General features: G+C 39.6%; 1 protein-coding gene across 1 annotated transcript in view; it reads left to right on the top strand.

Annotated features, from left to right (window-relative positions):
* The first annotated feature begins 3,316 nt into the window (after window positions 1–3,316).
* The window catches only part of cerkl (ceramide kinase-like), a 54,132-nt gene continuing 31,967 nt past the window's right edge, over window positions 3,317–25,481 (top strand). The window contains exons 1-3 of the mRNA XM_023296107.3: window positions 3,317–3,656; window positions 5,860–5,969; window positions 14,334–14,564. Coding sequence (XP_023151875.2) covers window positions 3,511–3,656; window positions 5,860–5,969; window positions 14,334–14,564 — 487 coding nt within the window. The 5' untranslated portion in view covers window positions 3,317–3,510. The remainder of the gene's footprint in view (window positions 3,657–5,859; window positions 5,970–14,333; window positions 14,565–25,481) is intronic.

Raw genomic sequence — 25,481 nt, 5'->3', positions numbered from 1 at the left:
TCACCGTCGTGGTTCCCTTCATTGGCTGCACAGCTGCCAGCTCCTCCGTCATCTCAAAGGTTTTTGTTAGTCCACGTACAAAGATGAGTAACTGGGCTGTGTCACGGACATCACAGCTCTCGTCCAGAGCCAAAGAGAAAACGTCAAAATCGTTCACTTTGTTGTGCAGCTGAAGCTCCAGATTCTCGGCGATGCTCTCCGCCCGCCTCGTTACGGTTCGCCTCCAAAGGGCCACATTAACGAACGCTCCTTTCATCTCCGGGCATATAAACGCTGCAGAGTCCACCAGACATTCTTTTATAAACTCTCCATCAGACAGTGGCTTACTGTTTTTGGTGATTTTGTAGGATATTAGAAAACTCGTCTTGACTGCTGCATCCCTTGATGTGAGCTTTGGTAAAACAAAGTCATTGCTGCTTTAGCAGTTTAGCTAGCAAACCTTCAGACATCCTCCCCGCTCTGCATCAGTCAAACGTTTGTACTTCTCCGCCATGTTTGGTCTCGTAATGTCGATTCAGAGTATAATCCTTGAGCACCGCGACCTGTTCTCCACAAACTAGACACACAGATTTACCTCTGACTGCAATGAAGAAATACTTGGAAGTCCATGCTTTGTTAAAAAAAATCTGCATTGGGAATCAATCTTTCTTTTTTGCCTTTAGCTGACATCTTCCTGGGCTGAAGCTAACCAACAAACCAATCAGCGCATAAACCTTATGCTAAGTACGGAAAGCACGCGCGAAAAAAACGTTAACTCAGACCTTTCAAAATAAAAGCAGTGCAGGCGTATTGCTTGCATGTATTGCGATGATATATATTTGCATTGACTTTTAATATTTTCCAGTGACCTCATACGGGCCAGTCAGGGTCATTCGGCGGGCCGGATGTGGCCCGCGGGCCGTAGGATGCCCAGGTCTGCCTTATGATCTCCATCCATTTAAAGTATGCCTCTCTGTATGGACACAAATCCAGACAGGCTCTTCAGAGGTTTCTCAACATGTTTTATTATGACAAGTTTCAAAAATAGCAACTGAAATAATGATATAAATAATATTTCTTCTGTATTAGAAGGAATAAATAAATAATGCCAGGACGTTTGGTCACCTGATCAGTAAGATAAATCTAGTAGTAGTAAAAACTGGAGGAAAAACTGAGTAAAACTGCAAATTATTCTCTCACATCCCCCTCTACAGCTCCTGTAACAGCAGCAGCAGCGTTAGCGGTATTAATACCAGCATTAGCAGTATTCTGTGTGATAGCGGTTTGTGTTTCAGTCTGTTGGCTGATCAGAACTCTGATTAATGCAGCTTAAACTCAGCCATCTGTCAGCGACACTCACGCTGCGTGTGTGTTATAATGTGGTGTTTACGCTGCAGCCTTCCTCCGCTCTGATTGGCTGCCAGAGGACACCTTCAGCAATCAAGGTAAATTAAACTGCAGGTAGCCATGGCGACGGTGGTGGTGTTACTGACCGGGTGAAACTCACCTGATCAGGAGGTTAAAATGACTCCATAAAGCAAGAAGGAGGAGTTCAGTGGACACGACACTCCACTGCTACTGTACTACACTGCAAATACAGTTTTTAATGGTGTTTTTTGGAATAATTTCCTGCTATTTATTTAAATTTTCCCTGTTGTGTTAAATTACAGATAATAATGAGCAAATTGACATTTTTAAAAAAGTATAATAGTAAATATAATAGTAAAATTACACAGCTTCTACACTATTTAAATGAGCAAAAATAAAAGAAAATCATTATCTTACAGATATTTGCATTGTTTGGAAGAAAAATTATGTGTATTAAGGACTGAAATATGGTATGCATTTTTAACTTTTATTTCCAAATTTTCCCTGTTTTGTTAGTCGCAGATAATAATGAGCTAAATCACATTTTTAAAAAGTATAATAGTAAATATAATAGTGAAATTACACAGTTTCTACACTATTTAAATGAGCAAAAACAAAAAATTAAAATAATTATTCTACAGATATTTGTCGTTGTTTCGAGGAAAAATTATGTGTATTAAGGACTGAAAAATGTCAAATATTTTAACTGTTATTTCACATATTTGTTTTTTTGATTAAAGATAATAACAAATGAAATCCCAGAAAAAGTATTAATTTACATGTTGACTGTAAAACAAACAAGACAAATTGTAAATCTGTATTTTTATAACGAGTAACTTAGTTTTATTGTATTCAAATCAGCTAAAAACGTTATTATTTTTACTAACATTTTTACAGTTTTTGAATGTCACAGTATTCCCTTATTTATTTATTTTATGGGAATATTTTTTTACAGTGCTGGAAATCCTATTACATTATACTGAAAGATAATATGGGCGCAAACACAAATTTAAACACGACTGTTTGTAGTTTTAGACTGGATTTATGTTCAACAAATGAGTGCAGGTATCCTGAGTTTTTGCCATTTTATTTTGCAATGAAAACGTGTTAAAATTTTCTAAAATTCAACCAAATTGTGGTCAGAAATGATCTTAAAAACATCATTAAATGTAAATACTCAAAGTAAAAGTAACTAAAATGTGATACTTTCTTAAAACCTGACATAATCAATTATCAGTTATTTTTTCTTAAGATGGATCAAAAATGTGATGTAAACGACGACAAAAAGACTTGAAGTGGTCGAAGTGTGATGCAAAACAACCACAAAAATACTTAAAAGTTTCAAAATAAGATGTGAAATAGTCAGAAAAGACATGATGGAGCCAAAAAATGACCAAATGACCACAAAAGATGGAAAATATCAAAAATGTGATGTAACAACAACAAAAAGACTTGAAACAGTCAAAATGTGAGGCAAAACAACCACAAAAAGACATAAAAGTTTCAAAATATGATGTGAAATAGTCAGAAAAGACCCAATGGAGCCGAAAAGTGACAAAAAAAATGACCTCAAATAGCTTGAAAACAACCTAAATGTGATACAAAAGTTGACTCAAACCTCAACCAAACTGTGGTCAGAAATGATCTTAAAAATAATCATTAAACGTAAATACTCAAAGTAAAAGTAACTAAAGTGTCATACTTGAGCAAAAACAGTGTGCTACTTTCTTAAAACCTGACATAAGCAATTATAAGTTATTTTATCTTGAGATATTTTATATATTTGGACCTTTACTTGCAATATCTATTTTCACTGTAATGCATTTTATTGTTCTTCTTCTTCTTCTTCTTCTTATTATTATTATTATTATTAAGTAACAGTCATAAACTCATCGAAGTTTACTCACAGTCTGCGCGCTCCCGCTGGGATGGATACGGGAGCGCGCATGCCTGTAGATTAAACGCCGGTGAATCTGCCTCGTGCTCGAGCCGCGACTAAAGCCGCCGCCTGTCTCCATAGCGACGGGACCCCGGAAATACACCGTGATCAGCTTACTGCATGTTTATCAGAGAGGAGGGAACTCATAACGGCCGAGTTTGTTTATTTGTTTGTTTGTTTACTCTTTCGTTCGTTCCTTTTGTTTGTTCGTCGAGTGAGTAAACATGTCGGAGCCTGAGGAGGAGCTGCAGGAGGAGCGGAGAGACAACACGAAGAAGAAGACGAAGAAGACGAAGAAGAAGAAGGATGAGGAGGAGAAGAAGAAGAAGAAGCAGGACCATGAGGAGCAGGTGGAGGAGGAGGAGCAGAGGTGAGTGGTTCTCCTCAGGTTCTCCTCAGGTTCTACAGAGAACCATACAGGTGTCTGAATGATAAATATAACAAACGGACACAGCAGAGGAGGGAAAACAGCGTTTAAGTCTGTCTCTTCAGGAAGCTCTTTCAAAGTAAAAGACTGCAACTGAAAACTTTACAAACTAAAACCGAGTTCTTTACAGAGTATAAAGTTATTTCAGAGGTGAAAACAGATCTGTGCAGTATCGCTCTTTAATCGCTGATTGTAGAGTGCTATCTCTCTTTAATGAATGATTGTAGAGCTTTATCTCTAATAAATGATTGTAGAGTTCTATCTCTGATAGGTGATTGTAGAGTTCTATCTCTAATAAATGATTGTAGAGTTCTATCTCTAATAAATGATTGTACACTCAAGTTATAAAACATCCAATCGCTGAAACAAAATTTAAGTACATCTGTGATTTCCAATCAGCCTAACTGCATGAACGTGATTTTACAATGACCTATGAACACAAGAACTCTATCAGTTTGGGATTGGGGTCTATCTGCATGTCTGCATTATGACTCCACATGTAAAACAACTGTCACACCAAGTTATCAGTCCGATTGTGAGACTTCACATAGATTTAAAAGGATACAGGAAGATCAGTGAAGTCAGGTAAAACACAGTTATAGCAGTAATCAGAAAGTACAGTACAAGACTAGTACCGCCAATCAGAGCCACAAAGGCCAACCTCCTAAAATGAAACCATGGACAGGACACCACTTCTACAATCTAGCTCTGGAAAACAGATGGACAGGTGCTTCAGACTTGACAAAGGGGTTATCAGTGGAAAGTGGAGTATCTGCGACAGCTCAACACTATATAAGATCAATCTGCTTGGATGGTGTCCAACAAAAACATCCTAGCATGCTGTTTAGTGCAAAGCTGCAACATGAATCTTTGTAATCTTTGTGGAAAGAAACCCGACAAATACTGGGACCACATTCTTTGGTCAGATGAGATTTTTGGACTCAGACGGGGTCCAGCATGTTTGGTGTGAACCTGTGGCCTACCACAGTGAATGCATAGACCTGACAGTGAAGCACAGCGATGGGAGTGTGATGATGTGAAGCTGCGTGAGAACAAAAGGTGTTGGGGGGGATGTCATTTATAGATGGCACCATGAACGCCTGTGGATTTACCAGAATACTGACTGACAAGATGAGTTCTAGTCTGCAGAAGCTTGACAGAAAGGAAATATTTCTGATAACGGCTTAAAACAATCTGCCAAAATCACAGAAGTTTCCACAGAAGAAAAAAAGACTCTGAAAACTAAGAAAAACAAACTATGATCTGGCCAAATAAGTCGTTGGACTTGAATCCAATAGAATACCTTTGGGGCATTTTAGCCCTCGTGTTGTCCTGCAGGTCAAATTGACTCATAAAGTTTGAAAATGTGGGGAAAAAAATATATATTTTCACAGTGAAACTTCTGATGTCCACATTTTCAACATTTTTGGGAAATCTGAACATTTTTTGGTGGAAAAAAGAAATGTTAAAAATGTTTCTTAAGAACATTCACAAAAAAATCAACCAAAATCCAGCGAAATTTGCTGGATTTTGGTTGATTTTTATGTGAATGTTCTTAAAGAAAATATTATAAGTTTTACTGATATATATGGAATCACTTTAGGTATTTTTAGGATTTTTGAGGGGGAAGATTTTTACTCATTTTTTGAAAATATTTACAAGAATTTTCTTGCCAAATTTGGGGGATTTTTTTTTTTTTAAATCAAACTTTTAAGGGAAACTTAAGGAATTATTGGAATTTTCTTGCTGAAGGTTTTTCAAATTTTCAGAAATTTGGGGAATTTTTTTGCAGAATTTTTGGATTTTTTCCAGAAAGGAAGCAATATTTTTTGGTGCCTGTAAATGAGGATAACAGGAGGGTTAAAGAGCAGCTGAAACAATATTAAAAATGTGAAAATTTAATGCCTGTCTTTGCCATATTTGATTGTTTACTGAATTCCTTTGGGTTTTGCATGGTTGGTTGAATAAATTGACATTTTATTACATACTTCTGCGCTATGGTGAAGTGTCTAACCATCTCTATACCATACAAGTAACTGATTAATTGAGTAAATAATTGGTAGATTTATTTCTAATTCATCACTCTGACCTAATGATTGATCATTGATAGATAAATATACCTGATTCCTGTGTTTTTGTGCCTCAGTGAGTGTCTTGTGCTGCGTGGGATCTTCAAACTGGGGAAGAAGAGTCACGACGTCTTGCTCACGCGAACCAGGTTGACCTGGACCCCCATCGTCCCGGAGACCCCCACAGGTCAGTTACTGTGGAGACGAGGTTGCCGCGGCGACCAGCGGGCCTGACGGCGTCGAGGCAGCTGGTGTTGTAATGGAGAAGTTCCGTCTTGTTGAGACCACCTGAAACCGAGACATCTGGACGGACACACACACGCACACGCACACGCACACGCACATGCACACACACACACACACACACACACACACACACACACACACACACACACACACACACACACACACACACGCACACACCTACGCACACACACACGCACACACACACACACACACACACACACACACACACACACACACACACACGCACACACCTACGCACATGCACATGCACACACACACACACACACACACACACACACACACACCTACGCACACACACACACACACACACACACACACACACACACACACACACACACACACACACACACACACGCACACACCTACGCACACACACACGCACACACACACACACTCAGTGCTTGAGATAATTCAGATTCCTCTCACAGAAAGACTTAGGTGAGCTGCTGCCTCTTGTTAAACTGAAAACTGCTTTTTGAAAAGCTTCAGATGAAACATTTGTGTGATTGTTTGAGTGTGTTTTGGAGCATAAGATGGGCTCATGTGGTCGACTGTGAACTGTGACTAGAACTGCGGTTCCCATTAGCTGAAGTTCTCCACACCACAGTCAGAAGTCCATACATACAAACTTTAAAATTGTGTATTTTTGTATATTTAGAAACAGTTTGTGCCTCACAACAAAAACAGGATTTACAGACTCCATATAATTGAACCGTTTCACAAAAAAACTTCAACAAAACAAATGAACCTGTTTCCGTAATTGTGACCCTGGTTGCTATCCAGATAACTGACAATATGCAATCTTTATTTTGGTTAGGAAATGGGTTAAAAATCTTCTTTAGTGTTCAGTTAGCAAAATATGTTTTCATCCAAGTGGCACCAAAGCACATGAAATGAAAAAAGATTGGACAGTTACCAAAATAATTACCAAAAAGGATGGCTAATTACCACTTAACATCTTAGAAGTAAACTTCCAGGCCCAGTTTGGCTACAACATGAGTCCAGTTTCTCAAACTACAATCATGAAAAAAATGATTAGACCCCCTTGTTTTCTTAATTTCTTGTCTAATCATTTTTTCCATGACTGTGTATGTGTTCACACTTTGGAACACAAAGTATACAAATTAGGTATTACCAGCTCACGGTCACAATTACAAGGTCATGACTGATTCTATACAGAAAACTAACAGGGCAGAACTTAAAACACTTCAAAACCTGCCTAAGAACTATCAGGTTTTAAGGATTTCTTCAGGTTCACAGTCATCTAGTGATCATTAGGTTCAATAATTCATAGCAATAAGACATTAATATCTGCTTAACTTTTGAAGTGCTTGCTTAAAAGGAATTGTTGGATTTCTTGGGTTTCTCTCTATAATATTATATAGTAAAATCTTTACTATTTAAATTGCCCTGAGATGGCGCTATATAAATAAAATTAAATTTAACTGATGTCTACTTAATTTTCCAAAAATTAGCACAGATATAAAACAGGGTTCATCCATAGCAACGTATGCATTTCCAGTTTCTTGTAAAAGTTTGCATCCGTTCATGCAGATAAACATTTAAAACATAACATTTACAAAACTCTTTTATGATATTTACGCTCATATCCATTTTATTAAAGTAGATTGACTGATTCCACTTCAAGCTGTCTCGTAATCATGAGTTCGTCAGTCAGAATGTGAGATGTGGTCTTCAGCTTTGGGACTTTAATATCGTAAGAACAGCAGTAAATGACCTTCTGGTAACTTTTAGACTGTGTCCAGAGACGGTTGGAGAGTTATTTTCTTCACCAGATCAGAGCTTGGCCACTTTGCAGCGTTTGGATTTATTGTCTGGCTCCTTTTGCTGGTGCTGGAGTTTAAAGATTGTTTTTCGGGCTTGTTGCCTTTATTGGATAGCTGCAGCGGCTTGAGACTGGAAATGTTGGGAAAGAGAGCTGCACAACGAATGAAGCAAAGCCGGGGACATTTTCACTCGTGTGGTTTGCACCCGAACCAATCAGGGTTTGCCCACTAGTGCTGAGGGGTCAAAATACTTCACCTCCAATTTGCAAAGCTAAATGTGAAGTTATTAATCCAAAATGCACCCGAACACTCGCCGTAATGGAAGAAAAAACTCTGCCCTTTTACCAGTAATGTTATTTGCCTTTTACTGTCTCTTAAAACTGACAAAGGTGGAGCTTTCTCTGATAGCCGTAGGTAAAGTATTCCAGTTTGTGCAACCTTTAATAGATATTCTGTGCAATGGAAGACTTTCTAAATGTTACTTCACAGTCACCCCTGGTGGCTGACCTTGTACTACTAATACCATTTTTCTCTTTGATAAAATCCCCAAGGGCCGATGGGGCCATCCCATTCCCAGACTTATAGTTTAAACAAGCACTTTTAAATGATTTGAAACTCTCAAGGCTTAGAAATCAATATTTCTTTAAGATTGCACAATGATGAAATGACTGCAGCTTTTTGTCAAACACCTCGACAGCTTTTTTACAAAGCTATTCCATGGGTTTTAGAGCACCAACGCTAGCAACCAACCAGGTAGTGAAGCAATGTTCAATGTATTAGAAGTTAACAGACGCAGATTTGCTCATGTCGTGGTAATGTTGTGGTAATATTTGGGTATAATAGTGGTAATATCTTGACAATATTTTGGTATAATTGTGGTAATATTTTGGTATAACTGTGGTAATGTGGCAATATTTGGGTATAACTGTGGTAATGTTGTGGTAATATTTGGGTATAATTGTGCTAATATTTTGGTAACATCCTGTTGTGTGTTCGACTTTTGGCTGAAATCCATTCAGACAGAACTGATTAGTGAAGCAGGATGAAGGTGTAAATACAGTGTGTGTGTGTGAAGCCAATCTGTTTTGCTGTATTTCATCCAAGCTAATGTCATTAAGCCTGCGTGTGTGTGCGTGTGTGTGTGTGCGTGTGTGTGTGCGTGTGCGTGTGCGTGTGTGTGTGCGTGTGTGTGTGCGTGTGCGTGTGCGTGCGTGTGTGTGTGTGTGCGTGTGCGTGTGCGTGTGCGTGTGCGTGTGCGTGTGCGTGTGTGTGTGTGCGTGTGCGTGTGCGTGTGCGTGTGTGTGTGTGTGTGCGTGTGCGTGTGCGTGTGCGTGTGCGTGTGTGTGTGTGTGTGTGTGTGTGTGTGTGTGTTGGCAGTAGTAGAGAGCAGTTGGTTTGGCCCGTGGGGGGTTATTAGAGTCTCTCAGTGTGAAGAGATTAACACACACTCACATACAAGCGCACACACACGTACACACAGTCAGCCTGTCAGCATGCTGTGTGTGTGTTGATTAGATATTTCTATATAAATGGATCCGCTGTTGTTGTTTATTTCTACACACGAATTCGTCTTGTCTCAGACAGGCAAATTGTGTTTTGTGTCGACGCAGAAGCTTGCAGCAGTTTGACAGAAATTCAAATGATCGCTGGACTGCAGGAAGTGTGAAAGAAATCAAAGCGTTTTTGCTGTAAACGTGAAGTTCTTGAAGTAGCAGGTGGATTTTGGTTGTTTAAAGAGGGATGAGTTATGTTGAGGTTTGTACCTTAGCGCTGCGAGATGACATATATTGTGTAAAGTGAAAGTGTCTTTTTGGGAGATTAAAGAAATGAAACCAAAACAATTAAAACTAGTGACTATAAATTAACCCTAGTGCATTAGTTCATAAGTATTCAGATGTGAAACCATACAGAAAACATTTCCTTTTGCTTGCCTGAGGTAGAATACTTGATGTAAAGTATAAAATCAAAGTATGACAATGAAAGAGTTATTAAAGAAGAAGGGAAAAAAATTGACCCATTTTAAAGTTTGAAAATGTGGAAAATATATATATATTTTCACAGTGAAACTTCTGATGTCCACATTTTCAACATTTTTGGTGGAAAAAAAGAAATGTTAAAAATGTTTTCTTAAGAACATTCACAAAAAATTTTTTATGTGAATGTTCTTAAGAAAATATTAGAAGTTTTGCTGATATATATGTAATCACTTTAGATATTTTTAGGATTTTTTGGGATGATTTTTACTCGTTTTTGGAAAATATTTGCAAGAAATTTCTTGCCAAATTTGAGGGATTTTTTTCAAATAAAACTTTTAAGGGAAACTTTTAAGGAATTATTGGAATTTTCTTTCTGAAGGTTTTGCAAATTTTCAGAACTTTGGGAAATTTTTTTTCTGATTTTTTGGGATTTTTTCAGACAAGGAAACAATATTTTTTGGTGTCTGTAAATGAGGACAACAGGAGGGTTAAGAAAAGATGTAAATGTCCACAGGAGTCAAAAATCATCAGCAGAACATCAGATCTGTGTGAAGTAATGAACAGGAAAACGGAGGGAAAAAAACATTTGTTTTTAAGCCTTTTACTTACTAACGTAGATTTTTTTCGAGATAGGTATCTTTGTCTTTACAGACAATAAGGCTGAACAATTTAGGGAAAATATGTGATTTATAAAAGCTTCAGGTCAATATTTATTTATAAAACATGATGCATCATTGCAACATGAGACGCCATCAATCTGTATTTCTGATGAAAGGATGAGAAGTTAAAGATAGAAAATGCTTCAAACGTGTATTAATTACATTTTGTGTAGACAGAGGAGATAGAACAGTAATCACAACAGGTGTGATTTGGTTAACTGAATAAAGTAATAGTTGATCCAATTCAAAAATAATATGTAAACAATCTCTGTCATTCGTGGCTAATAAATGAAACGGTGCTGGACTGGACATTAATTTGTTGGTTTTTGTTTTTTTGTCGATTTTTACCAAAAATGGGTTAAAATTCCTTCAATTTCTTCTTTACAGCTTAGTGGATAAGTTGCCTACCACATGGGCCAATCCTGAGCAGAAAGTCTTTGGTTCAGATCCTGGTACGTCATCCAGCTTCTCTGCGTTTCTCGTCTGCTACCTAAAAAAGAAAGAAAATATTAAAAAAAAAAAAAAAAAAAACGGTTTGTAGTTGACTCACGTTATGCAACATTGAGAATAAAAAAAAATAAAATAAGATGGCAGTACAGGATGTGTAAAAGCATCTATGTCCTTTCACTTTTCAAAGAAAAATTCAATTATTGTGCTTTCCAAAAACTTCCAGCTGTGCAGCTTTGTGCTCTGCATTGGTCTGAATTCAGCCTTTTAGCTGTCTACCTTTGGTAGTTTCACAGCAGACATCAGAAAAGCTGCTTGTGTTTTTCTAGAATTCCCGCAGACAGTGAGGTATCTCTGGAGGTTTTAGGATTAGCTAAAAGTGCGAAGATGCAGTGAATTTACCATTAGGTTACTCTATCAGAGCAGCTAAACAACAAGCAGATCTGCATAAAGTACATCCTTAGATTATCTGGTGGAGACTTGGTTCAAGCTAGAGTGATAGTTAGGGTCAGTCTGGAGGAATTAAATGTATCAGTGTAATGATGGAAAACGACTCTGTGTGTAAACTATGATCCATAACTGCCCACAGCGACCAAATGGCTCGGCCACCACGACACTGGACTGCTGCTGAGAGACTGGATGTAGGTTTAGTGTGTTCTTATACATCTAGCAGTTTAAAATGCGGGTTGAGATGTTGATTTTATAATTATGAGAAGATGAAACCTCCAGGGAATGAATAAAAGTTGGTATAAGGCTGTTAATATTATAATAATATTGACGTAAGATGCTTATATTAATGTATTTGTGTGTGTGTGTGGGTCAGCACAGTGGGTAGTGAGGGCATGATGGGAAACTCATCTCCATCTGGAACCAACCAGTGTGTGTGTGTGTGTGTGTGTGTGTGTGTGTGTGTGTGTGTGTGTGTGTGTGTGTGTGTGTGTGTGTGCGTGTGTTTGCAGCAGCTCTGTTGGTTCTGTCAGCTCAGATCAGATCATCTTTACTGAGGTGGATGGAAAATCTGTCTCTCTCTCTCCTTCATTTGATTTCATTTTGTGATTTCCACCTCCTTTATGGGGATCACATGTGACGTGCACGTGTGCCGCCAAAACCTCCACAGAAAGAAAGAAGCAAAGAGTCATAACTGTCAGCGATGGCAGCAGAGAGAACAAGAAAAGCAGTCAGAGAGCGCAGTGCCACGTTGTTCATTCCAGAAATCATGGCACCATAGACTGTGTCCATTTAATATAGATGTACCCACAAACAAAATGACCTGCACTGAGCACAGGTGTGTGTTCTGCATGTGTACGTTATGTACAGATACTGAATCACATCACCTAAATATGTAGCAGGCGGCGGGAATTGATGGGACTCAGAAACACCCCCACAATTTAATCAGTTGTTCCTTGTATCATTTCTGATGGACAAGTCCTGATAAGTCCTCAGTGGTGGATTTGTAGTAGGATCACAATCATGTGATTGTCAGCAGGCAGCTGATGTAGTGCTCACTTGTTGTCATGGTTACAGTGACGCTGTGTCGCTAGCTCACAATGATGCAGAAGTCTTTTAACAACTCTCCACATTTGGCCAAAATGATTAAAAATTTGTCCAGAACTTACTCAGAAAATCCTCTTTTTCTGTTCACAATCTGTCCACAATGACTTAAACATCTAGGATGGCTCAGAAGGGTTCAAAAATGACTAAAAACAATAAAAATACCTCCAAAATGGATCAAAATTTGACCTCATAAAATAAGTGTGTTCTCTAAATGTTGTCAAAATTTGTGACCCGAAGTATGTGCAAAATGACAAGAAATGACTCAAATTTGTCAACAACCTGCTCAAAAAATCCTCCTTAACTGTGCAAAATCTGTCCTAAATGAGTTAATGGTCTAGTATGGCTGAGAAGGTCAAAAAAAAGACTAAAAATGGCTCCAGAATTACTTTAAAATGTCTTCAGACTATTACAATTTTCTTTATAAAGTAGGAATTATTCACAGTTACAGTTTTATAAACATTTGTGGTAAAGACACAAAATGATGAGAGACACACAAAAGACAGACAAATATCTAAATGTCAGGGTTTATGGCAAAATTTGTAGTAAAAAGAGTGATAACTGACCGCTCAGTTAATAACAAAAATAATATGGATAAAGCATACGTGTGTGTGTGTGTGTGTGTGTGTGTGTGTGTGTGTGTGTGTGTGTGTGTGTGTGTGGACGGTCTGAGCTCTGCTGACATTATCCTCAGAGGATTGGGTGATTAATCTGAAGAGGACCAATCATGTTTCAGAACTAACCCTGATTGATTGATAGGTGCTGCTGCTGTCCCCTCAGCTGATCAATGGATTAGTGATTAGCGAACACGGTGAACGGAGTTATGTAACCAATATTCTACTGATTGACAAGGGCAGGGTGGACAAAATATATGAACATACTTTAGAAAGCTACATAATTCGCTTCTTTTTTGAACAAAATTGATAATTGAAGCCTTTAACCCTCGTGTCGTGCTGCAGGTCAAAACTGACCTGTTTTAAAGTTTGAAAATGTGGAAAAAAAAAAATATTTTCACAGTGAAACTTCTGATGTCCACATTTTCAACATTTTTGGGAAATCTTTGAACATTTTTTGGTGGAAAAAAAAATGTTAAAAATGTTTCTTTAAGAACATTCACATAAAAATCAACCAAAAGCCATCGAAATTTGCTGGATTTTGGTTGATTTTTATGTGAATGTTCTTAAAGAAAACATTAGAAGTTTTACTGATATATATGTAATCACTTTAGGTATTTTTAGGATTTTTCTGGAAGATTTTTACTCATTTTTTGAAAATATTTACATAAATTTTCTTGCCAAATTTAGGGACTTTGAAGGGAAACTTTCAAGGAATTGTTGGAATTTTCTTTGTGAAGGTTTTGCAAATTTTCATAAATTTGTGGAATTTTTTGCTGAATTTTTGGATTTTTTTTTTTTTAGACAAGGAAACAATATTTTTTGGTGCCTGTAAATGAAGACAACAGGATGGTTAATGAAGCCTTTTCTGTGGAATCACCCAGTCTGTGGAACCTCTTACATGTTCAAATTAGAACCGCTCCGTCTCTTGATACCTTCAAGCCCCTACTGAAGACACACATGTACTCTCTGGCTTTTAATGGTAGTTGAGGGTTGACACCTTCATATGTGGCATAATCCTCACAGATTATGTCTTGTTTTCTATTTTGTACTGTAAAACACTTTTGTCAAACTTGGTTGTTTTTTAAATGTGCTATATCAATAAAGTTGACTTGACTTAGCATAAAGACTGAAATCAGGTGGAAACTGCTAGCATAACTCCTTCAAATTAAAAATTAAACCACCTTTGAACTCCAAAGCTGTCAAACATACTTGTATCTTGTGTGTTTTCTCTTCCTTTCTGTGTCCAGGTGAGGCGTCCGTGCTGCAGACAGGTGTGATTCTGCTGCAGGACGTGTTTGCGGTGAAGGTGAAGCGGCGGCGAGCGGCGGGCCAGCAGTCGGGCGGACCGGTGCTGGGGGTGACGCTCTTCTACGGCAGGAGGAGAGGAAGGAGGCTGGAGGAGGACACATTACACCTCCACAACGCCTCCGCCGAGCACACACACACCTGGTACAACACCCTGAAGGAGCTGCTCACAGGTAACACACAGATCGCACAAACTAGAAACCTGGATAAACCGCCTTTATCTGCTGCTGTAGAACCGAAAATTTCCCCCCACTGCGGGATCAATAAAGATTTAATCTGTCTATCTATCTATAGTCAATCTATCTATCTATCTATGTCTATCCATCCATCTATCCATCCATCCATCCATCCATCCATTCATTTATCTATCCATCCATCTATCCATCCATCCATCCATCCATCCATCCATCTATCCACCCATTCATTTATCTATCCATCCATCTATCCATCCATCCATCCATCCATCCATCCATCCATCCATCCACCCATTCATTTATCTATCCATCCATCTATCTATCTATCCATCTATCCATCCATCCATCCATCCATGTATGGATCCGTCCGTCCGTCTGTCCGTCCGTCCATCTATCTGTCCAACCATCCATCCATCCACTGATTCATCCATCCATCCATCCATCCATCCATCCATCCATCTAATGGAAATAGGACTTCTGGATCTTTTAATGTTCCTAGAGGTTGGAACTATTCCTGTCCATGCTTTTTCTTTGTAGAGAACCGTCAATTTTACTTCTGTTGAACGTACTTTAAAGTCCAACAGTTGATCTGTAATATAACCAGTGAGTCTTTTCTCTGCAAGGTAATGTTGATTTGAGGAGTGGCTGTGTCTTAGAAGGCAGAGCAGTCCAGCTATTACCTACAGAGTGTCAATGGTTTGATTCCTGTGTCATCCTGTCAAAATGTTGAACGATGAACGGTCAGATGTTGCAAAATACCTTTGGAAAAAGCTTAGGACTAATGAATGTAATTTAAATGCTATGTTTGTTTTTTAGTCAAATCCATCTTAAACTGTCTTCATAGTGAGATTTCATTTAGTCACTGGGAGTTTGTATTTTTTGTCATTTGGAGGAACCGACCTCAGTTTGGGCCCAGTTTAGAGCCACCTCGTCCCCACATTGAGTCTAGGAAGATCCAGGCTGATAGTGAGATGAGCACTTTGTGTTACATAAGAGCTGAGACTCTGGAAACATGACTCAGTGCTTCTGTGAGCGTCATACTATAAGATGATTAAACACTCACACTGCTGAGTAATACCGTTATTATTAGCACCAGCACCGTTAGCATCTGTCCACTGGATTGATGATAGTAACTGTAACACGTGTTTCACAGACTGTATTTCACATTAAATGCCATTTTTATTCAGGTTATAGTTAATATGATCGGTGGTTGCAACAAAAATTATGATTATCTCCTCAAAAGTAAACAAAAGTAAAGTCAAAAGTTAATTTCAAGTACTTGGAACCAAATCCTGTGAAAGATTGTTTACTGCTTCAACAGCGACAGGAAGTGAAACACAAGCAAATTTTAGGATCCTCAACTGTTTTACCTGATTCAGAACATACAGTGTTGTTGCCTGATAAGACTGTTGGAGAAGGGAATTATAAAATCAGAAATTCTAGCTGGAGAATGAACAGGACAGAGTACACGTTGGTCACTCACCAATCATAACTTGCCGTCTTCCCTGAGCTGTTTGAAAGGAGTTGTCAGGGAACAACCACTGGGAACAACACGTAGTCTGAGAATCCTGAAAAACAAAAGGAAAAACAACTGGGAACTGTTACTGAGCTGCATCAAGAGGACGGACGGGTTTTCTGTCTTTTAGCCCATTTGTTAAAGGCTGAAGGAGAGAAAGTACTAAAAAAAGAATTTTAAAAAGTCTTGTCTTCTTGTCGGGGCATCATGAGATGTTGCTGACTGACACCAAATGCAGGATAAAAACAATCGATTTTGTTCTGTATGCTTACTGTTTGACCTGATCTTCTATGTTTTTACATTTATTTACATTTATATCACAATCCAGCAGTTACAAATGAGTGATGAATGTGTCTGTATTCCATCAGATAGATATTCAGGATCAGTTTTACACATAAAACAACTGTCATGTTTCACTCTGGTGCAACATCAGTGCATTCAAACCTGTGCATTATAAATATTTTAGAAATTTAAAGACTGTAAAATCTATTTTTTTCCTATATGTACAAGTATCTGTGAGTAACCCTGTGAAATATCATTATTTTCCACTTTTAAATTAATCTGCAATATCTGAATATCTACATATGGAAGAATATGTACAATATAAACAGTACATATGTACATTTCTCGTTAATTATTTTACATGTTTCTACATGTTTGCCTAATCCCCTTTGCTGCAGATTACCCCGCTGTTGGATGAATTAAGGTTTATCTTATTTTATCTTTACTCCCTCAGTTATAGATTGACCCTACTGTTTTTCTTGTGTGTGTCGCTCTTACTAGTGGTCATCTCTCCATACATCACCTCCTGGAATTTATTCTTTGCTACAGTGCCTCGAATGATTTGGCATAATAAGAGCGTGAGACCTCTTTCGATCATTTTTCAAACATTGTGTGTAGAACGCTCTGTGTCTACAGGTGCTTCCATTTGTCTGATGGTACATCTAAGAAGAATAACTGGCTGCTCAGATTAAAATTTCATTGTTGTCTATCAGCCTGTTCATCAGTTTAATGATGTGAGTCACAGTTACATCAGACAGAAAAGATAATCTGCTAATCCACAGGAAGAAAGACACACAGATTATACACACACATTCAGCAGTGCTCAATAATATGCTGTCAGCAACTGAACTCTGTTGTCTGCAAGACAGATTAGCTGAAATACTGTCTGCATGAACACGTGCGTGTATCAAGTTAATTTTTAGTTCACAAAAATGCCCTGCAGACACTTTAAACGTTACAAAATATACACAGCAGAACCAGCCTACACCGTTATAAAGCTTCTTTCATCTTACTGTTTTGGTTTTTGGAAACTTTATTTTATTTCATCTTAATGCTCTCATTTATTGGTTATTGAGAAAAAGCTCTAGTTAATCCATTAGAGACTAGCATGTCTCTCTTGCACCACACCATAATTCTGCTGTAGCTGGTTCAACAAAAACTACTTTGGCTTGTTTGCATTTCTTTAAACCAATCAGTTGTTGTGGACGGAGCTAAATGGCTTTGGTGTTCCCTCAAATTAGCGGTGGGATACGAGCACTGTCATTAAAATTAAAACTAGCAAGGCTGCCTCACTGCATGATCCAAATTTTTTGCAAAACTTCAAATTTTCAATGTGGTAGTTTGCTACTTGGAGGTTGCTATTGTTTCCTGGAGCGAAAAAGACTAACAGGCGAATAGCAAAAAGGAATTGTGAAGAAAGTGAAGCATTTACTGGCTAAAAGAAAGATTTTTTTTTAAGAAAGGGAGTAAATATTGGATTTAAATTCATCAGGTGGAAACGAACATGGCTCGATAGTGGTTTGTGCTAGTTAGCAAATAAGCATATGGTATTATTTAGCATAATTTTCAGTGAGCTGTGATCCATGTTTGTCGATTTGTCTTCATCGACGGTGATACAGATGGGTGTAAATAGGAAGCTGCATGCTAGCACGTTCACCAACAGCAACCCTACGAATGTCAGAGCAGAAAGCGAGTTAACCCTCAGCGTTGTCTGCAGGATTTCTCCGTATTTAACATATTTCATGTATAAAATTAAGTTGGTCAAGACTTTCTAGTAAAGTTCTGGATGTTCCCAGACGCTGATTTCCCAGGTGCTCTGTAGTGGGCGGTGCCTTGCTGACACTTAGGCCACAATAGAAACGTTGGAGAGCTGCATGTATGGATTTAACTCACACAAACACACTTTACATTTTCAGTACTTCTCTGTTGGACCAACAGAGACGTTAGAGGCTAATGAGGAGGTCAGAGGTGGCTCACGCTACCTGTCACCATGGCATCGGTCTGACACGTTATCGCTGGTCACCTGTCCGTCCGTCCGCCTGTCTGTCAGTCAAAGCAGATTACCCACGAGGCCCTGCAGCAAAGTCACAACTTCTTCAAGTGTTTGTCTTCGGCCTCGCACACATGAATGGCTCGCAGGTCGCGTGTCACCTCGAGTGGTCACACTGCATGTCAAACTGTGACGGCTTTTGTGACTTTACACGCTGCGGCGGTGGAGGAGTGTGTGTGTGTGTGTGTGTGTGTGTGTGTGTGTGTGTGTGTGTGTGTGTGTGTGTGTGTGTGTGTGTGTGTGTGTGTGTGTGTGTGTGTGTGTGTGTGTGAAAGGTAAACACAGTCGGCCACTCCGCCGCCGCGCCGACATTAAGCCTATTTTCCAGCCAGGGGTCAGCGTGAAAAGCGCTTTGTTGTTTGAATCGTCGCGTCACTGAGCGGGCAGTCGACACCACTGCCGCTTCTTAACCTCCAGGTCCGAACATTCAGCCGCACAATGGCGAGCGGAGAGCAGACACTTCCTGCTTCCAGAGCGTTGTTCTGTGCCGTTTGCCGGGCAAAGCAGCTGCAGAATGCTGCACGGGAAGTGAATGGCAGTCAGAGTGACAAAAGGCGAGCATTGACGCTGTATAGAGTCTGCTTCCATACATGCAGTCAGACGGCGGGATGGATTGACTGCAGTTGTTTAACAGCACAACAGACTGACAGGCCGGCGGCGGCGGAGCTCACGGAGAAGACCGAACTGAGCCGGTCTGGGCCGCCAGGTGCCGTCACGACTCCTCCCAGATCAATTGTCTTGTCAATCCCATGTCAGGTTGCTGCTCATTTACAGAGCTGTTCACAGCAACGGCGTGAAACTAGGAGGTGTTTGAGGCCGGTCGGATCATACTGTCAGGTGTCATACGTCAAAATGAGCTGTGCGTGGCATGTTTTTAAAGATTTTTTGGGGGTCTTTTCTAGCCTTTATTATAGTAGACAGTGGAGAGAGAAACAGGAAACATGGGGAGAAGAATAATGGAAAGACCTGCAGCAAATGGCCGTGAGTCGAACTCGAAGATTTGTCACAAATACATTATTAAAGCGCTGTGAAATGTTGTTGTCGCATATCCCAATTGGGGTCAGAGCACAGGGTCAGCCATGGTACAACACCCCTGGTCAAGGTCCCTGGTCAAGGTCAGTAGCCACATCGGGGTTTGATCCTCTGACCTTCTGACCAGTAGCCCAGAAACTTTTTTTTTATTGGGTTTTCAGATAAGCCAGCAGTTAGAGTTATTGCACTATTGCACTAGCAAATTATTTGGCAGAAAGGTGCCCAGAAACTCAACCATTGCGTCACCACTGCCCCAAAGAAATATTCCTTGACTGTGAATCAAACCCAGGCCACAGCGGTGAGAGCGCCAAATCCTAAGCACTAGACCGCTAGGGAGCTGTTTCCAACCGTGAGTGCATTGGCTGGCAATTCTCACCTGCGTGGCAGATGAGAATTCTACTGCTGAACCACCAATGCAAAAAAAATAAAGGGCCATGAGTGGTAGCCAAATCCAGGCCACTTCAACGGGACTTCATCCCCTATTCATGGGTCGCCTGCTCAACTAGTTCTTTCGTCTGGGACGGCCAAAATTTGTACAGTGTGTAGAGGCCTCAATAGAAATGAGTATTTTATGCCTCATTTTACCTTCAGCAAAAAAACAGACTTCTGCAATTTGGAAATGGCCATATATCAATTAATTGTTCAGCTCACTAAGGGAAAATATGCGACAGAAAAATAAGATAATAATGAGAGAAAAATGATGCAAACAGAGAGTGGTGTGATATATGAAGTAAAGAATCCAACACTTCGGTTGACAGTTGTTGACTCTTTGCTTCACCAGCAACTTGCTGCAAAAACTAAAAATTCAAAGCTGTGAAGTTTTGAAATTAAGTTCAGCACTGACCCGTGCACAGTATTTTCCTTTGCTTGTTGCTAATTAAAAACAGTGGAGAGAGATTTAAAAAAAAGTCTTATATTGATAATTCTTAGTGTCAGAGCTGAACAAATATGGTTATTTTGAGACACAATGCACCGGTACTCGTATATTAATAGCAGTATGACTGTTTCTCATTATTTAACTGATGGTTTGTGTCATCTGTCAATCCTCAGATTATTTTGTTAATAGTTATATCTGTAAAAAGGATCATCACAATGTCCTAAAATCCTTAATGTCTCCAGTTGTTTAATCTCCTCAACAGTCCAAAATCTGATGACAAAACCACCAAAAATAGAGAAATTGGAATGGATTGGATGTAATTTATCTTGAAGAATGACTGAGGTGATTTAATTTTCTAACTAAACAAATGGCTTTTCTCTTGCAAAATACAAACTTTATCCACGAGATCCAAATACGACAGACTGAACTATTTCATTTCTGTTGCCCTCCAGTTTGTCTCTTTTAACAGAAGAGTGTTCAGCCTGAGGAGGACACCTCTATAAACTGCTTTATGGCCTTTTATATGTGTGTGTGTGTGTGTGTGTGTGTGTGTGTGTGCAGCTCAGTGTTAAATATTAACTGATGTGTCCGTAAAGTCAGTGTGCGTCTCCATAGCGACTGGATGAGAGGAACCAGCCTGCTTCACTCCCTCTCTCTTTCATATTCAGCCTGGAGGCTTTATTAGTTTGTCAGGTACAAACTTTATTGTGCAGCAGCTCACATTCAGGCTTCGCCCACCCAATTAATACACAGATCAAACCCTTGGCTGTTATTTTTAATGCAACTCAAACATCACTGCTGGTGTTTTTGATGTCACTGTCAGTTTATCTGTATGCCAGAGAGTTACTGTACTCCACATCAGAAGGGTTTAAAGAGCTGTAAACACTGTCTTTTTATCCTCATTCACACACAAACTGATAACAACAAGGACACTTCAGTATTTGGGCAGGAGGAGCTGGGGATTGAACCACCAAATATGCGATCAGTGGATGTTCTGCTGTAGCTCCCACTGAGCCACAGGCATCCCGTTGGGATGCCGCTATTGCACAGTCTACTGCTTTGGTCCACATTGAAAAATCTCAACAACTGGCATGAAATGAATTACAGAAGATTTATCTCCTGACTTTCCTCTGCCAAATATGTTATGGGTTGCCATAAAATTCAGCTCAGACTTTCATGTTCCCCTCAGGATGAATAGTAACTTCATTGATCCCTTAAGGACAATTCATGTTTTCCACATCACCAAAGCAGACTTTGAACAGCAGATGCACACACAGTTCTGTTCATACTGCAGCAGGTTTGCAGACGGTTGATTTTGCTGCAGCACCTGGTCGAGGATCATTTGTGAGGTGGGCCAAGCACAGCGGGTGAACACAGCACAGGATTTGCAGATAATTTAGAACTTCACACTATCTTTGGGCATCATCGATGGAAAGCATGTACGATTCAAAGCACCTCTGGCAGCAACTACTTCATTTCCAGCGCTTTTAGTGATGAATTATAAAGGTGTGGATGACTTAGAATCTCCTCACAGTCTCTCCACATTGCATGCGTTTGTTTGAAGCACCGTTTGTTTTCCTGTTGCATGTGCAGTTGGCGTTGTTGCAGAATGAAAGTCTGTGTGGTCACAAAAATAATTTTTGGGCTTCCTATGGACGTCTGCAGTGAGGTCCAGACTTTCTAACCCTTGCCAACCTTCACTGACCTGTGCAGATGTAGGAAGCATGAATTAGCCATTAGCTTCTCAACTAACACCATCCTCTGGTCAAAAATCGAATTTGTTCGTTAAACACTTTGGACCGCAGCAACATTCCCAAAACCCTCATCCGCATTTTGTGTTTCACAAATGCTAGCCAGCTAGCATGCTAACCCAAGGTGGTGAACATTTTCACAGTTGAACATCAGCATGTTTCCTTTGGCACCATGACCCTGTTAGCATGCTGAGATTAGCAATTATCTCAAAGCACCATAACTTATCCATTATCTATACACCGCTTAATCCTCTGTAGGGTCATGAGAGCCTGGAGTCTATCCCATCTGACTGAAGCTTGGTGCAGATGAATTACGTCCTTTTACCAGCCACGCCGTCTCACACAGCCCTTCTCAAGTGGAAAATTTCCACGCCGTGCACCTCCAAATTTTTCTATCAGAGCGAACGGACACGCGCAGAAAACCGACAGAAGAACAAGAGCTCCTCGCAGCAGAAGTTCAGAAATCCAGACATGTATGCCATTTATGACGCAGAGATCACCGTGGTAACCGGGTTATGAACAATTCATGGCGTCAACTTAAAACTAACTGTTGAAATGCAACTATTTGGTAAAATGCCATGTTGTAAGTGGTTTAAACGATGGCAAACTTCTTTCCTTTCTTCTTCTACTCTAGTTTAGTACTGTGGTAGATGTGTGTTTGCGATACACTGCCCCCTGCAGTTTGGGAGCAGACGCCACAAGGAGTATAAAGCCACACACGGTCTCTCGAGTGGATTTCCAATCGTTTCATTTCTGCGCATCACGTTCGTGTGAAACGCATAACCCAGGCTTTAGGGTGAAGGGAAGGTTCACCCTGGACAGCTCAATTTAGAATCACCAACTAACCTCAGCATGTTTTTGGACTGTGGGAAGAAGCTGGAGAACCCGGTGAAAACACAGGAAGAACATGCAAACTCCACACAGAAAGATCCCAGGCCAGGACGTGAATCTTGGGACCTAGTAAATTCTTTGGGATCTGCTAGCTGTGAAGCGACGGTACAGCCCAGCTCAAAGCACCACTGAGTGCAGTTGTGGATGCTCACTCTGCAGAGATAAATCAAGTTTCTGCATTGCTAGCACCTTTTAGCATTTAGTGAGCCTGTCAGATTATTTCCAGTAGCCCTTCATCGGGCAAATCATCTTATTTGGTTAAGTATGGCATTGCTCCGCCTTTCAGTGAGGTCGAGAAGCATGTGGTTGCCATCCAGCCAATCAGCGAAGATCACTCTACGTTACATAACACGACATTGTGGCATCTGACCAATCAGCAAAGGCCTGGAATGGATCAAACTTTCTCTTTTCTCCCAAGTTGGATAAAAACAGACTCGTGGATCGGTTCTTTTCCATATTTGTGGTCGAAACATCAAAACTAACCATGGTTAGTTGACGAAACTGTGATGATATATACATTTCTTGTAATGCTTTTTTTTTTTTTACTTACCACTAACCAGCAAGGAACCATATATGGTAACCTCACTGACCCTCAATTTCAACAAAAATGTCACAAAAGTAAAAAAGTCTTCTGTCCTAGATTAACACTCTAGGATTAAAATTTTGAATTTCAAAGTATTTCAGTGTGTCCTGGTGAAGTTTTTGGAAAGCCGTTATCCTGATTGTTGTATTTGTTTTTCCCAAATTTGTACAGTGGAAGTAGAATGTTACCAAGAAAAGAATCCAACTAAACATAGCGGTGGGCACGCAGGACGATACAAATCCCAGTAGACCGTCACATCAGTCGACTGGTGGACGGTTGAAAAATCTATAAAGTTTTCTCAGCCTTGTCTGTGTGTGCATGAGAGCCTGCCAGTGTACGCATGTAATCAACCCACACTCCCCCAGTCCCAATGGATGCATCCAGGGTTGGATTTCTGTCCCCGTCCACCCCTGGCTGAAAGTAATGATTATTTTCATTATTGATTTATTGTTTGGTCTATTAAATGTCAGGTGACATCTTCAGATGGCTTGTTTTGTCTGACCAACAATGCAAAGTCCCCAAAATATTCAGTTTACAGTCATCTAAAATATGAAAGCGTTGAGTTATTTCCCATCGGAGACGCTAGAACCTGAGATTTTAACTTATCAGAATTGCTGCCTGTTAATTTTCCATCATTTGATTAATTAATTAAATGACTCTCAGTGTAATGTGATTAAAGTTGATGTTTAAATTTCTTACTGCTCTCCACTGACCGCAGGTGGAACTAAAATACCATCTGTCTTTGTCAACAACATTCAGCAGCCCGGTTTAAGTCCTCGGTCAGAAACTCAACACTCCTCCTTGACAACACAGGGATTGTTTACCATGGTAACGCATCAGTGGCGTCATAGCAACCTACTTCTGGCCGAGGCGAGGAGATGATCTGATAGATGCTTGACCTCTTTACATCTATCGGTGTGTTAGCCAGTCTTCTAGGAGAAATATCAACAAACTGAGGGACATAATGAGACCCAGAGAGAACATCAGAGAGACACAGACGAGTTGTTTTTTAACGACATAACGGTGATTTTGACACATTTCAAACACCATTGACAGGTGAAAAGGATAAACCATTGTGTAAACCACCAAAGTATGCAGAATTAGATAGGTTTAAACCGCTTCAAACAGCCATCATTGTATTCTCTAAGTAAACTTAAAAACATCCTGATATGCAGGAAAGTTCTGGAGATTTAATCAGCACCTTTTTCAAGCAGATTTATCAAGTTTATTTCTAATGGACATCAGAAATAACAAAAACTACAAGTATATCTACAACTATGACAACTGGGTGCTACCTGTTTAAAGTAGTTAATTTAGGATGCCAAGCTGGTGTCAAAACTACAGGAATCAGGTGTTTTCAGAACAACCTGCATCTGTCCCTTTCAACTCATGCTGTATCTTCTGTCCTTCTGTTCTTACTTCTGTTCCCACAAGACCAAGAACCATTACACAAGCTTTACTCGCAATTTTACACAACAAAATACAACTAAATTTAGCTCCTGTGACATAATTGAAGGAATGAAGGTAGTCTCTGGAATAAGGACGTACTGGATGATTCTCATATCATTAATAAAAGAGGCAAGGACACGTTCCCAGCTCTCTCTACTGCTGACTCTCAGCCAATCAGAGATGAGCTAACTAAACATGGCACGTTCACTGACATTAGGGAAATCTGGAACTGAACAATAAACACTGAAACCTCGACATCAACAATATCAGTCTGTTACAATATTCTGTTATCTTATAGTAAAATGATTCATTCATGCATGAAAGTCGTTGGTATTTATGACTTTTATGAAGAACTGATCGATCCTGTCATTTTCTCTCATTTTTGTAATATTTTGTCTTGTTTTTGTTGTTTTTTGTCTTTTTTTGTCTGGCTTTTGTCGTTTTGTTCAGAAAGTAAAATACTAT

Source organism: Amphiprion ocellaris, chromosome 11, assembly GCF_022539595.1.
Source record: "Amphiprion ocellaris isolate individual 3 ecotype Okinawa chromosome 11, ASM2253959v1, whole genome shotgun sequence".
Taxonomy (NCBI): domain Eukaryota; kingdom Metazoa; phylum Chordata; class Actinopteri; family Pomacentridae; genus Amphiprion; species Amphiprion ocellaris.
The sequence above is the reverse complement of the archived record's forward strand: the minus strand, read 5'-3'. Positions and strand labels throughout refer to the sequence as shown.